This window comes from Hypanus sabinus, chromosome 4 (genome assembly GCF_030144855.1).
Source record: "Hypanus sabinus isolate sHypSab1 chromosome 4, sHypSab1.hap1, whole genome shotgun sequence".
In the NCBI taxonomy this organism is placed as follows: Eukaryota; Metazoa; Chordata; class Chondrichthyes; order Myliobatiformes; family Dasyatidae; genus Hypanus; species Hypanus sabinus.
In genome coordinates this window covers 50187539-50201785 of record NC_082709.1, presented here as the reverse complement: position 1 = coordinate 50201785, position 14247 = coordinate 50187539, and the positions used below count along the sequence as shown (strand labels likewise).

Sequence of the window (14247 nt, the reverse complement as noted above, 5' to 3'; positions counted from 1 at the left end):
TTCTGTACCAGCAAGCAGGAAAGTCCTGGTTTGCTTGGTGTCATCTGACTCACTGATAACCCGATGAGCTTTTGTGTTGCTTTCAGGAAGTAGGGCCATTGTCATGGAATGCCAGTTTGGACCAAGGCGGAAAGGAGTTCAGCCTAAGAAAACAGAACAGGAGAACATCTCAAATCAACATTATAAGGCAACTTGTGCTGCACGGTGAGAACTGTTCTTGAATAACTTGAAAAAACGTATGCAGTAATCATTTTTAACTTGTCTGAAATAGATGCATACATGATAATATTGTGGAAGTTGTGGGCTTCTGATATTTTCAGTGCATGACATATGATTTACAAATGTGGTAAAATAATATTACTCAAACTGCAAAGGCCCTTCAGTGTAAATTAGGTTAAAAATGAGCATTCATGCCTCATGTTTAATAATAGAAAAGGGATCGTATTGATCAGCAGAGTTGGCACCTATTGCAATCCTTCAGTCAGGATAATTAACTCTTAGAGTATGTAGCATTGCTGGTAAGGTCAGTATTCAATGCTCATGCCTAGAACAATATGGGGGTGTCTGGATAGTGTGGGTGCTGGTGTAACACTTAACAGTGCCAGTGATCTGGATTCATTTTCTACACTGTAAGGAGTTTTGACTTTCTCCCTGTGACCATGTGGGCTATGAGATACTTTGGTTTCCTTTCACATTTCAAAATTATGGCTAGTAAGCTGTGGGCATGCTATGTTGGCGCCAGAACTATGATGATGTTTGTGGGTTCCTCCAGTATATCTTCAGACTGTTGGTCGTTGATGCGAACAACACATTTTCCTTTGTTTTGATGTTTCAATGTACATGTGACAAAAGAAGGTAATGTTTTTTTAAAAAAAAAGTTAAGAAGGTGATGGTGAGCTATCAACTTGAACTGCTGCTGTTTTTGCTCCCACGTCACTGTTAGATAAGGAATTAGACATCTGCATTTCTTATCAGTATGTGCTTTTCACGTTAGCCTGATCTTTGTATCCTCTTTCATCACAAGTGCGATAGCAGAGGACTGGAGAATAACCAATGTTGTTCCCATTTAAGAAAAGTAATAGAGACAAACCAGAAAATTATAGGAATTGAACCTTGCATCAGAGATTATTTGGTATAAAAGGAAAAAAATTGTCAGTATTCTTTGACTGACCCAATTTGTCTGTTTTATATGATTTGCAGCAAAGTAGAGAAGCTGCCAGTCTTGTTCTCAAAGTAATTGCCAAAAAATTTTTTAAGTGGCTTACTTAGTTATTGACTCAATACATGTGCACATCTTACCAGAGGCTCTATTTCTTTCTGGGTTGAGTCCAGCATTGAAATTTGGTAGAGCAACATCATAAGGTGGATGCCGTGATTCAGGTTGCATAATGCTGTTTAACTTGAGCAGGTATGGTTAGTGGAGTATCCAGAGACATTAGAGCTGTTTGCCAGGCGTAGCTATAAGCAACACTGGGGCACCACAGGGAATTCTATTGGCTCCCTTCCCTTCCTATATACCCCAGACTTTAGATACAACACTGAGTCATGTTATCTGCAGAAATTCTCTGATGACTCTACAATAGTTGAGCATATAAAGGGAGGACAGGAGAATGAATGCAGGGCCTTGGCGGGGGACTTTGTTAAATGGTGCAAGCTGAGTCATCTGCAACTCAACATCAGTAAGACAAAGGGGATAGTGATAGACTTTAGGAAGACTAAGGCTACACTGTTCCCTGTTACTATTGATGGTGAGGATGTGGATGTGGTACTCAAACTGGGGTGCACCTGGAGTGGACTTGAGTGGAACACCAGCACAGAGACCGTGTACAAGAAGGGCCAGAGTCACCTCTGCTTCCTGAGGAGACTGTGGTCCTTTAGTGTATTAGACCATAAGACATTGGCCTTTCAGTGCATTGAGTTTACTCTGCCATTCCATCATGGCTGATCCTGGATCCCATTTATGCTATATACCTGCCTTCTCACCTATCAACTTCCACCTTAAATATATCCATGGATTTAGCCTGCAGTCTATGGCAGAATATTCACTACTCTCTAGGTAAACAAAATTACTACTTACCTCTGTTCTAAAAGATTGCCCCTCAATTTTGAGGCTATGCTCTCTAGTTCTGGATACCCGCACTATAGGAAACATTCTCTTCACATCCAACCTATCTAATCCTTTCAACATTCAGTAAGTTTCAATGAGATCCCCCCCCCCCCCCACATTCTTCTAACTTCCAACGAGTACAGGTCCAAGGTGGCCAAAAACTCCTCATATGTTAACCTCTTCAATCCCAAAATCATCTTTGTGAATCTCCTGTGGACTTTTTCCAATGACAACATATCCTTTCTGAGATATGGAGCCCAAAACTTGACAATCAAGTGTGGCCTGACTAGTGCCATAAAGGCTCAGCATTATCTCCTTGTTTTTGTATTCTATTCCCCTTGAAATAAATGCAACATTGCATTTGCCTTCTTTACCACAGACTCAACCTGTGAATTAACCTTCTGGGAGTCTTGAATGAGGACTCTGAAGTCCCTCTGCACCTCTGATGTTTGAACCTTCTCTACATGTAGATAATAGTCTGCATGAATGTTCCTTTTGCCAAAATGCATTATCATACATTTCTCAACACTGTATTCTATCTGTCATTTTTTGCCCATTCTTCCAATTTGTCTAAGTCCTACTACAATCAATTGCTTCCTACCCCTTCACCTATTTTTGTATCATCTGCAAACTTTGCCACAAAGCCATCAATTCCATTATCCAAATCATTGACAAACAATGTGAAAAGTAGCGATCCCAATACTAACACCTGAGTAAGTCCACTAGTTACTGGCAGCCAGTATGTAGGCCTTTCTTTCACATGTTCTACCAGTCTGTTGTTACAATCTTCTGTACGGTGGTGTGCAAGAGTAATGGCATCAACATGGATGATGTCAGCAGTCTCAATAAACTGATTAGAAAGGCTGGCTTTCTTATAGAAGTCAAACTGGACACATTGGAAGTCGTGGTAGAACAAAGGGCCCCATGGAAAATCCTGGCAGTTCTGGGCAATGTTTCTCATTCTCTGCATGCCACCTTGGAGCAATTTTAGTAACAGTTGAAGACAACTGCTCTACTCCAAAGAGCACTATTTAAGGTCATTCTTCTCTTGGCCATTAGGCTCTATAATGAGTCAACCTTTAGCCAGGGAGGTGATGACCCAGTCCTGTTAGACTGAGAAAATGTTTTTTCTTTCTTATTACTTTTATAATATTTATAAATTGTATATCTGTGTACTTGTAATGCTTCTGTGACAATGTAATTTCATTTGGGATTAATGAAGTGTCTATCTAATTCTTGACCCTCAGTTATTTACTAGTTATGTTAGTGGAGGAAGAGATCATGATGTAAGATTTGTTGATGACATGGGATATGTCAAAGGCCTTATTGTGAAGTGAATAATGTGACAATGCATTGGTGAATAGATAGATTGAGGGTGAGTGAATTAATGAAAATTTGGAAATTTAATAAAATGGGGAAGTGCGAGATCATACACTTGAGTAAGAGTAATCAAGGGCAGATTAATTGAGAAAGGCTATAAATAAGTGAAGTACGCAGGGACTGGGTATTTTTTATATGTGAATCACAAAGGCAGCAGACAAGTACAGCAAATAGAGGGCAATTTATATATTTGGATTTATTGCAAGGGGTTAGAGATTAGAAAATGGGAAGCTTTGCTACAATTTGCAGTACCTGGACTGCACATACGGGCGTGGTCCTTCTACCTTTTAAAAAAAAAACTAATAATATTTGGAAGGGTCCAAAAAAATCCACAGGCTAATTCCTGGGATAAGAGAAATATTCTGTTTAGAGGCTAAACATGTTGAGCCTGTATATTTTGGAGTTTGGAATAGTAAATGAAACATAAAGGTGCAGATAAATAAATATTGAAAGACCAACAAATTGAGGGTTCTGGGGAGCTGATACAGAGCCTGAGTAGATCAACTATAAATCACTGAATGGTAAAACTGGCTTGAAGGGTCTGGTGGCTTACTCCTGCTATTTTCTTGTGTGTTTCAAGCTACTTTCGAGTCTGCTCGCCATTTATAAGTAGAGTGAAACAATATTTAAGGTACATTAACTTCCTTAAAACTGCTTACCATCATAACTCAAACTCAAATCTGAATTTCTGTATGAAGTTAGTAGTAACACAAAGGTTCTACTGAAGATACAATTTAAGACCCATTATGAACATGTGCTATTTCCAGGTCCTTGATGTGTTCATCTGAAGAAAGTTGGGAACGTAATGTTTCTGTTTTCATAATATTTTTTAACATTTAGATAAACTGAACTCTAATTCTACTTTTATTCTACTACAGAATCTACATTAAAAAGGTGCGGAAGTTTCCAGAATACCGGGTTCCGACAGATCCTAAAATTGATAAGAAAGTTATTCGGCAAGAGCAGGAAAAGGCTTTTAATATGCTAAAGAAGAATGGGTTTGATGTAGGTGGAGTTGTCAGGTAGGAATACTGTGTGTGTGTATATATAAAAGAATAAGTGGCTCTTGATTGGTTTGCTATGATTAAGTACATGGTTATAATATTTTGATGTGCATGTGACTAATTCATTGCCTTTCTGTTAAACTTCATCCAGTACCAGTGCAAAATCAATGGAGGGAGTGTCTTTTTAAGTTTTTCAAATTCATAATGAAAATTGTCTCTGTAGTCAACAGCATAAATCTAATGGATTCAACTGCTGTCAGTATAAAATGTATTTAATAAATTATTTGATTGCATTAAAGAGTGATGGTCTAGCTAGTGTTAAGGCTTAGTGGTGTGAATGTTCAGTGTCAGGAGAAACAACCTCTTCTGTCTGACTGCTAGTAAAATGGCAGCATTTCAGACTGAAATGAAGTAGTACTATATGCAGTCACAATGAGGTGATTGATTTCGCATCCCTATCTGTCAGCAGGAGTTTTCTGATCACAGAGGAACTCAGGTTCTCTCCTTAAGTCAGTGGGAGGAAGTTTCATTATTCATTTGATCAGCATTTCTTGAATGATCGATCAGAGGTGGGGCCAACTCTCTTTCTTTCATTCTTCTAGTTAGTCAGTTTTTGATGGAAATCTTGACAAAGGTGTCATTTTAATTCATATTTACATGTTCATGTACACTAAAAATAGCAGTATCTGGTTATATTTTTAAATATGATATACCCCACATCAATTAAAATTGACAGTCTGACCATGCATGTTTTTCTGATGTCTTTTTATTTGAAAAAAAAATTGTCTTAAACTTGTTCCCCCTGAGTATTGACCCAAATAACTTTAGAAATAACTTTTTATATGTTCTATCTAAATCCTATTATTCTAAACACTTTTATCATATTTCCTTTCAAATTTCTGTTTTAAGAAAAATTTTATAATCCATATAACTAGTACCCTATTTTTCTCATTCTTCAAAACCTGAGTGTCACTGGAAAGGCCAGCATTTATTGTGCATTCCTAATTCGTAGTTATAGTTATCAAGATTGCAAGGCAAAAGTATGTCCTTTGGCCTACTTGATTCTGTAATGATTACCAGTACCCATTTACACTAATCCTGTTTTATTTTCCTCGCAATCCAAGCTGCACCCCATGAATTGAGTGGCTTGCTATGCCATTTCAGAAGGCATTTCAGAGTCAACCACATGGAGTAAGTTTGGAGATGGATAGTTGATTTCCTTCTGTGAAGTGCATCAACTAACCTAATGTGTTTTACAACAATCCAGTAGTTTAGTAAACATTAACATGTAAATACCAAAGTTTATTGTCACCTTTGTTAAGTTTTCTCTTTAAAAAAATCCAATAAATAGACCATAAGAGCATAAGATATAGGAGCAGAATTAGGCCATTTGACCTATAGAGTCTCCTCCGCCATTTCATCATGGCTGATAAATTTCCTTCTCAGCCCTAATCTCCTGCCTTCTCCCCATATTCCTTCATGCCCGGACTAATCAAGAATCTGTTGACCTCTGCCTTAATTAACTTGGCCTCATAGGCGCCTGTGGCAATGAATTCCACAGATTTACCACACTCTGGCTAAAGAAATTACTCCTCATCTCTGTTCTAAATGGACGTCCCTCTATTTTGAAGCTGTGTCCTCTGGTCTTGAGACTCCCTCACCATAGAAAATACCCTCTCCACACCCACTCCATCAAGGCCTTTCAATATTCAATAGGTTTCAAGGAGATATCCTTCTTTCTTCTGAATTCCAGTGAGTACAGGCCCAGAGTCATCAAACGTTCCTCATATGATAAACCTTTCAATCCCAGAATCATTGTCGTGATTTGAACCTTCTCAATTGTCAGCACATTCTTTCTTTGATAAGGTGCCTTAAACTGTTCACAATACTCCAATTGTGGCCTCACCAGTGATTTATAAAGCCTCAACATTGCATCCTTGCTTTTGTACTTTAGTTCTCTCGAAATGAATACTAACTTTGCATTTGCCTTCCTCACCAATGATTCAACCTGGAAATTAACATTTAGGGTACCCTGCACGAGGATAGCAAAGTCCTTTTGCACCTCATTTTTGAATTTACTGGCCATTTAGAAAATCGTCCCTGCTTTTATTTTTTCTACCAAAGTGCATGACCATACACTTCCCGGCACTGTGTTCCATCTGCCACTTTTTTGCCCGTTCTCCTAATATGTCTTAAGACCTTCTGCAGTCTTTCTACTTCTTCAAAGGTACCTGTCCCTCCACCTATCTTCATATCGTCCGCAAACTTGGCCACAAAGGCATCAATTCCATCAATCCAATCATTGATATATAGTGTGCAAAGAGGTCCCAGCACAGACCCCTGTGGAGCACCACTAATTATTGGCAGCCAACTAGGAAAGACACCCTTTATTCCCACTCTTTACCTAGTGCCATTCAGCCAAAGCTCTATCCATGCTTGTATCTTTCCTGTAATGCCATGGGCTCTTAACTTGTTATGCAGCTTCGTGTGCAACTTGTTATGCAGCCTTACGTGTGGCAACTTGTCAAAAGACTTCTGAACATCCAAGTACAGAACATCCACCAATTCTCCTTTCTCTATCCTGCTTGTTATTTCTTCAAAGAATTCCAACAGATTTGTTAGGTAAAATTTCCCTTGCAGACTTTGACTAATTTTATCATGTGCCTCCAAGTACCTGGAAGCCACATTCTTAACAATTGACTCCAACATCTTCCCATCTGCTGAGATCAAACTATCTGGCCTACAATTTCCTTTCTTCTGCGTTTCTCCCTCCTTGAAGATTGGAGTGACATTTACAATTTTCCTGTATCCTGGAGCCATATCAGAATTTCCTGATACTTGAAAGATCATTATTAATGCCTCCATAATCTTTTCACCCACCTCTTTTAGAACCCTGGGGTGTACACCATCTGGTCCATGTGACTTAACTACCTTCAGATATTTTAAGTTTCCAAGCAGTTCTTCCTAGTGAGGCAATTTCACTCACTTCTACCCCCTGATCTCCCAAACTTCAACATACTGCTCATGTCTTTCACAGTGAAGACGAATGCAAAATACTTCAGTTTGAACACCATTTCCTTTTTTTTTATTAGTTTTTTTTAATGCATTTTCTACATCGCTACAGATAGAAAAAAACCCCAAATCAAAATGAAGAAAATTAATACAGTGCAAAAATAAACATACAATAATAATATAATACAAAAAAGATAATTGAGAAAGCACCCAAATTGAAGACATGTAAAATTAGTATCCTCCCCAAGCCCCACAACAAAAAAAAACTCCAGACCAACCACAACACAATATAGAGAATATAAATCAGGACATTCAAACCCCCAAAACTTTAAATACACTTAAAAACAGAAGATAATAATGCCTACTACCAAAAAAAAAAGAGCTGAAAGCAAGGGACCGAAAAAAAAAAAACCTTAGTTAAGAGGAAGGTTATGAAAGTACTCAATAAAAGGTCCCCAGATCTTATGGAACTTTATATCCGAATTAAGAACTGAATAACATCATTTCCTTGTTCCCATTACAGTCCGTTACATCGCTTTTTTTCGAACACTGTGCCTGAAGATCACAAAGATCCTGAGTCTCCAGGCACACAGCAGATATTCTGACTCCCCTGATGACACGTGGGTCTCCTGTCATGATACTGACCCTCGATCCACCCTTCACCAGAGCTCCGAGATCCTAGGCTTCCAAAGTCGAGCCGGACTCTTTGGCGTGCTGAACAACGGCCAGTTATGGAACCCCCATGAATAGGTCCCATTCCTGCAAAGAATCTATCTAAAAGTCTCAAATTCCGACAAACTGCCAAATTTCACCACTGTCCATGATAACCTATTCAAATAACCACCACTTTACTTATATATAAAAAAATGCCCCTCGCATCACTTTTAACCTTACTCACTCTAATCTTAAAGTCATGTCCTCTTGTGTTTGACATTTCTACTCTGGGGGGAAAAGCTTCTGACTGTCTACCCTGGTTCTGCCTCTCATAATTGGGAAAAAGACCTCTGTCAGGTCTCTACTGGTGTTCCAGTGCTTTTGAAAGATTTACCTGAATTTGTCAAAGCTGTCCTAGTAGTTCATACCCTTCAACCCAGGCAGCATCCTGGTAAACTGCTTCTGCAGTTTTTCCATAATCTCAACATCCTTTCTATAATGGGATGACCAGAACTGCACACAATACTCCCGAGTATGGTCTGACTAAAGTTTCATATAGCTGCAGCCTGACATCCTTACTCATATGCCCAACACCCCTGCCATTGAAAGCATGCATGCATTATGAACTTTTTACCACTTGTGTAGCTACTTTTAGTGAAATATGGATCTGGATTCCTAGATTCTTTTATACCTCAATACTACTAAGGGTTACTACTTCCATTTGACCTCCCAAAGTGTAACACCTCATACTTTCTTGGAATTTATCTGCCACTTCTCTAACCATATCTGTAATCTATATTCTGATGATCTTTTTTTACTCCACTAATCTTGGAGTCTTCTGCAAATTTGATAATTTGCCGTCTACATTTGTATTCAAATCATTGATAAATATCACAAGCAACTGAGGTGCCCCACTGATCTTTGTAATACCACTGGTTATGGACTTCCAGCTTGAATAACAGCCTTCCACTCTTGTTCTGTCTTCTGTGGGCAATCCAGTTTCAAATCCAAGCTTGTAATTCATCTTGGATCCAGTGAATCTTTATCTTCTAAATCATCCTCCCATGATGGACCCTGCCAAATGCCATAAAGCCTCAAATGACTATGGAGGCCAAGTCACTTGGTAAATTTAAAGTGGAGATTGAAAATTTTCTTGATCAGTAAAGGCATCAAAGGTTATGGGGGAAGGCAAAAGAGTGAGGTTGAGAAGGAAAATAAATCATCTATGATCAGACCCGATGGGCTGAATGGCCTAATTCTGCTCTGAGGTTTTATGGCTTAAACTCCATGCAGATAACACCTACTGCTTTACCCTCATCAAGCATCATTTACACCTCCTAAGTAAAAAAACGCAATCAAATTTGCAAGGTGTGACCTGCCCCACACAAAGTCATCTCTAAACAGACCATGTCTTTCCACATGTCCATAAATCCTATCCTCAGTATCCTCACCAATAGCTTCCCTATCACTGATGTGAGTCTCATTGGCCTATAATTATCTGGATTATTCCCATTTTCCTTTTGAACAAGGAAACTTCCAGTCCTTTGGGGCCACAGTTTTCCATCTCCTTTCTGCTAGTTAGTGGCCTAATGTCATCCACTGTATTGTTCCCTTGCTGCTCAGTTATGTTTAAATGATTGTGCCTATGACTTCCTTTCTAGCACTCGGGTATTTTCCTTTAGTAATACCTGTCAACGCCCTCTTCTTTGCTCGTATTTTCTTTCTTACTGAGCTATATCATCCATGACAGAATTCCCACAGTCTTGTTTGCAACTTAATTCCTAACCTCCTAGCCTTATTAACATAATTCACTTCTTAACGCAACTCACTTCAGATTTTACAGGTAACCTGCTTATTTCTCAACATCCAATTAATTCTGTCATATTTCTGACTGTCCCAACTTTTTCTACACAACAGTTTTCCTGACATTACAACTTGGTAATGAGCCCCATGCTAAATTAGATACACAGAATGCTGGAGGAACTGAACAAGTCAGGCAGCATCTATGAGAGGAATAAATAGTTGCCGTTTCAGTCCATGATTAGGACTCTGCCTAAAACATCGATTGTTTATTCCCTTCTATAGCTGTTGCCTGACCTGCTGAATTCCTCCAACATTTTGTGTGTGTTTCTTCAGCATTTTCAGAATCTCTTGTTTCTATCCTGTGCCAAATTAGCTTGTGCAGCTCCATTGCACTTGATAAACTCCCTGTTGGAATCTTGGTTCCATATCTGTCCAGGTGCAACCTGTGTATCTTGAACAAGCCGTACTGCCGTAGAACTAACTGTGTCCCCCCAGGATCTGAGTCCCCTCCTCCTATATCATGACTCTTAACTATCCATTGATGACATATTTTCCTATTTGTACTCTTAACAACAATTTGCACTGAATTAATCCAGAGCTTGCCATTTTAAATTGGCTACATAGTATAACTTGGACTTCCCTGCTTGGAATGGGAATGAGTATTATGTCATGTTATAACAAAGGTAGGTGGAGGAGCAGGTAGTGTTGCGGAAGCAGCGAATCTGCAGAAAAACTTGGACAGATTAGGAAAATAGAGAAAAGTATAGGGAAGTGTATGGTCATGAATTTTGATGGAAGGAATAAAGACGTGAACTATTTTCTAAATGGGGAGCAAATTCAGAAATCAGATTTTGGAGTACTAGTGCAGGATTCCCTAAAGGTTAACTTTGCAGTTTGAGTTGGTAGTAATAAAGGCAGATACAATGTTAGCATTCATTTCAAGAGGACTAAAATATAAAAGCTAGGATGTGATGCTAAGGTTTTGTATGTCATTTTTCTGACCACTCTTGGAAAATGGTGAGCAGCTTGGGGCCTTTATCTAAGAAAGGATGTGCTGGCATTGGAGAGGATCCAGAAAAGGTTCATGAGAAAGATCCCAGTAATGACAGTGTTAACGTAGGAGGACTGTTTGTTGGCTCTAGGACTGTACTTGCTGGAGTTTAGTAGAACGGTGGGGGGGGGGGGGGAATCTTATTGTATCATATTATTGGAAGGCCTAGGTAGACTGGATATGGAGAGGATGTTTCCTATAGTGAGGGAGTCTAGGACCAGAGGACTGAGCCTCAGAATGTAAGGATGTCCATTTAGAACAGAAATGTGGAGGAATTTCTTTAGTCAGAGGGTGGTGAATCTGGAATTCATTGCCATGGAAGACTGTGGAGGCCAAGTCACTGGGTAAATTTAAAGCAGAGGTTGATAGATTCTTGATTCGTAATGGTGTCAAAGGTTATGGGGAGAATGGGATTGAGCATGATAGTATATCAGCCATGATCAGCAATGCAAAGTAGAGACAGTGGGCTAAACAACCTAATTTGCTTCTGTATTTTATGGTCATAGCTGACTATTTAAATTTTATTGCAATTTTTAAAAAAATAATTCAGTTTTCCTTTGGATTTACAAAGATCATGGTCTTGTATTAATCCCAGATAATTTCACTGGCATTATCTCTAGACTGAAATAACTATATTAGGCATCAAGATTTTCTCACAATTCATTGAGCATTGATTTTATTGCTTAAAGAATTTTTTTGGCAGCTGGAGGCTTTTGCCATTAACTGTAGCCATTTTTGTCATAGGTGGTACGTGCAGTTACCTACACCACAGGCTCATCAGTATCATGATCAAGATGGTTCCTATTTGCCACCACCTCCGTTGCCACCACCACCAACATATGTCTCCATTGAAGAGGAGGATATTGGTATGATGGATGAAAATGGGATTCTTCCATCTCGTTTGCACCCACGGGTCACTGAGAAGATTCGAGAACTGGTTGCTCAGGGAATTGACCAGGTCTACATGGTTCGGAAGCAGCTCAGGTATAGTTTTAGTTGAGCAAATACTGCAAATCTGGAAATGTTAAATAGTGGATATGGTTAACAAATCAGAACATCTTTGGGAGAATGAGAGAGAGAGAGCACTCTAACATTTGGGGTTAAGAGCTTTACTTAGAATTGATTGATGGAAGTCCTGACAAAAGATCATTGAGTTATATGTGAGCTCTGTTTCACATTTTACTGGACCTGAAATTTCTTTTTTACATTTTCTGTTTCATTTAACCCACACAAGAGAGCTAAGTATAAACTGTACCTGTAGAGCAACTCAACAATATTGAATCCTTTGTCACTCCTGTACGTAAATAAACTCATTTTGACATTTTCCCTTGCATGTTGTCCAAGCAAAATATAAATTGGCAGTTGGCTAAAATCAGCATGTTCTTTCAGTGTCAGTTTGATTCTAAAGATAGAAGATTAGAAAAAAGTGTATCATTAATGGTGTTAAAATTTATTCCATTTTATCTTTTGCTTTCTTCAGCATTTTAAAATATCTGATTTTCAATTACCCAGTTTTCCCACGGATATGTCTGTACAAGAATTAAATTGATATTGCATCTTAAAGTGAACGATATTAACAAGACTTGTTATTAAAAGTTGAGATTTGTGATTAAAATCCTTTTGAGTATTTTGAGTATATTTTACCTATTTAATGTTCTAGCAACAACCATGGATAAATGTGAAGTAAATACAGTTGCAAGAAAAAGTTACCCAGTTTTCTGCATTAATTATTCATAAAATGTGGTCTGATCTGTCTAAATTAATAACATAAATAATTGTACTTATCAAGACTGAGTACACCATTTAAACAGTCACGGTCTAGGTTCAAAAAACTATGAACTACTGGGGTAATGCAGTCTATAAAAGCTAATTGGAGTCAGGTGTGACGATCAATGAGATGAGATTTGTGGGTTGTAGAGGTGCCCTGCCCTATATTTACAAAAAAAGACACACAAAGTCAGGTTACAGTCAGAGCATGCTCTTCTCAAGAAAGATCTGTTTATGTACACCATGCCTTGATCAAAACAACTTCCGGAGGACCTTAGAAGAAGAATTGTGGAGGTGCATGAAGCTGGAAAAGACTACAAAAGCATTTCTGAAGACCTGACTGTTCATCAGTCCACAGCAAAAGAAAAATTGTCTACAAATGGAGGAAAGTCAGTACTGTTGCCACTCTCCCTAGGAGTGGGCATCCTGCAAAGATCCCATCAAGAGCAAACCTGCAATGCTGAAGGATGTGAAAAAGAACCCAAGAGTAAGAGTAAAAGACCTGCAGAAATATCTTTTGTTATCCATCAACTGCAAATAGATTAGGAGGAGAATTGGGAAGCAGTCAAGCAGGTCAAAATCAGGTCATTTGTTTCTGTTTTGTTTGTTGTTCCTACTTTTAATCATCATGTGTTCGTTTCTGCTTGGCTTTTAACTAATCTTGGAGGGTTTTTTTTGCCAGGATATGTAAGGTAGATCGAGCTGTACTGTTTGATTTGCTTTGTAATGATTGTATGTGACAAAGGCCAGTGGATTGGTTCATTATCAAAAAATTATATCAATTTGACTCTCTTGTCTTTAGAAGCGATGTGTTGGGCTGTAATTGATGGTTGTTTATTTCTTTGTGCAGAAAGTTTGTGGAAAGGGAACTATTTAAACCAGATGATGTCCCTGAGAGACATAATCTCTCCTTTTTTCCAACTGTCAATGACATCAAAAATCACATCCATGAAGCACAGCTGGCACTACAGAGAGGAGAGTTGGAGTACACATCTGGATCCATGACTGCAGCAGTAAGATCTGTGTATTCTGATTTGCAAATAGCTTGCTAAGATGAGGAATGGAATATCCTCCTGAATTGTTAACCTTTCCCTACAAATAAGAATTACTATCACTGTCAGTGGCATCTGTGATTTGCCTTCTATTCCATACATTGCATGGATGTCTGCCCTATTATCTTGTCTTAGCCACCTGCAAAATTTTACCAACAGTTAATGGCTTGTGTTGTACATAAATTTTCTTTTCTCATTCATATCTTAGTGGTCTCAAGGAAACAGTTGTTTTAAAATTCTTTGATATTTTGTTTGGTTGTTTTCTTAAAAATATATATTTAAATCATTCCATCTAAGATATTCTGGCCATTCAACTCCTTCTGTGTCCGTCTAATGATGAATTTCAGAACTTTGGGATCAACTCCCTAAATATAGGCATGCACAGCATTTACTTTTCATAATTTTTCCAAACTTAAA

At 38.4% G+C, this 14247-nt stretch overlaps 1 protein-coding gene across 3 annotated transcripts in view; it reads left to right on the top strand.

Annotated features, from left to right (window-relative positions):
* The window catches only part of LOC132392748 (calcium-responsive transcription factor-like), a 60510-nt gene that overhangs the window by 28863 nt on the left and 17400 nt on the right, over positions 1 to 14247 (top strand). For all 3 annotated transcript variants that reach the window (XM_059967054.1, XM_059967053.1, XM_059967055.1), the window contains 4 exons: positions 87 to 204; positions 4366 to 4509; positions 11756 to 11995; positions 13629 to 13791. In XM_059967054.1, coding sequence (XP_059823037.1) covers positions 87 to 204; positions 4366 to 4509; positions 11756 to 11995; positions 13629 to 13791 — 665 coding nt within the window. The remainder of the gene's footprint in view (positions 1 to 86; positions 205 to 4365; positions 4510 to 11755; positions 11996 to 13628; positions 13792 to 14247) is intronic.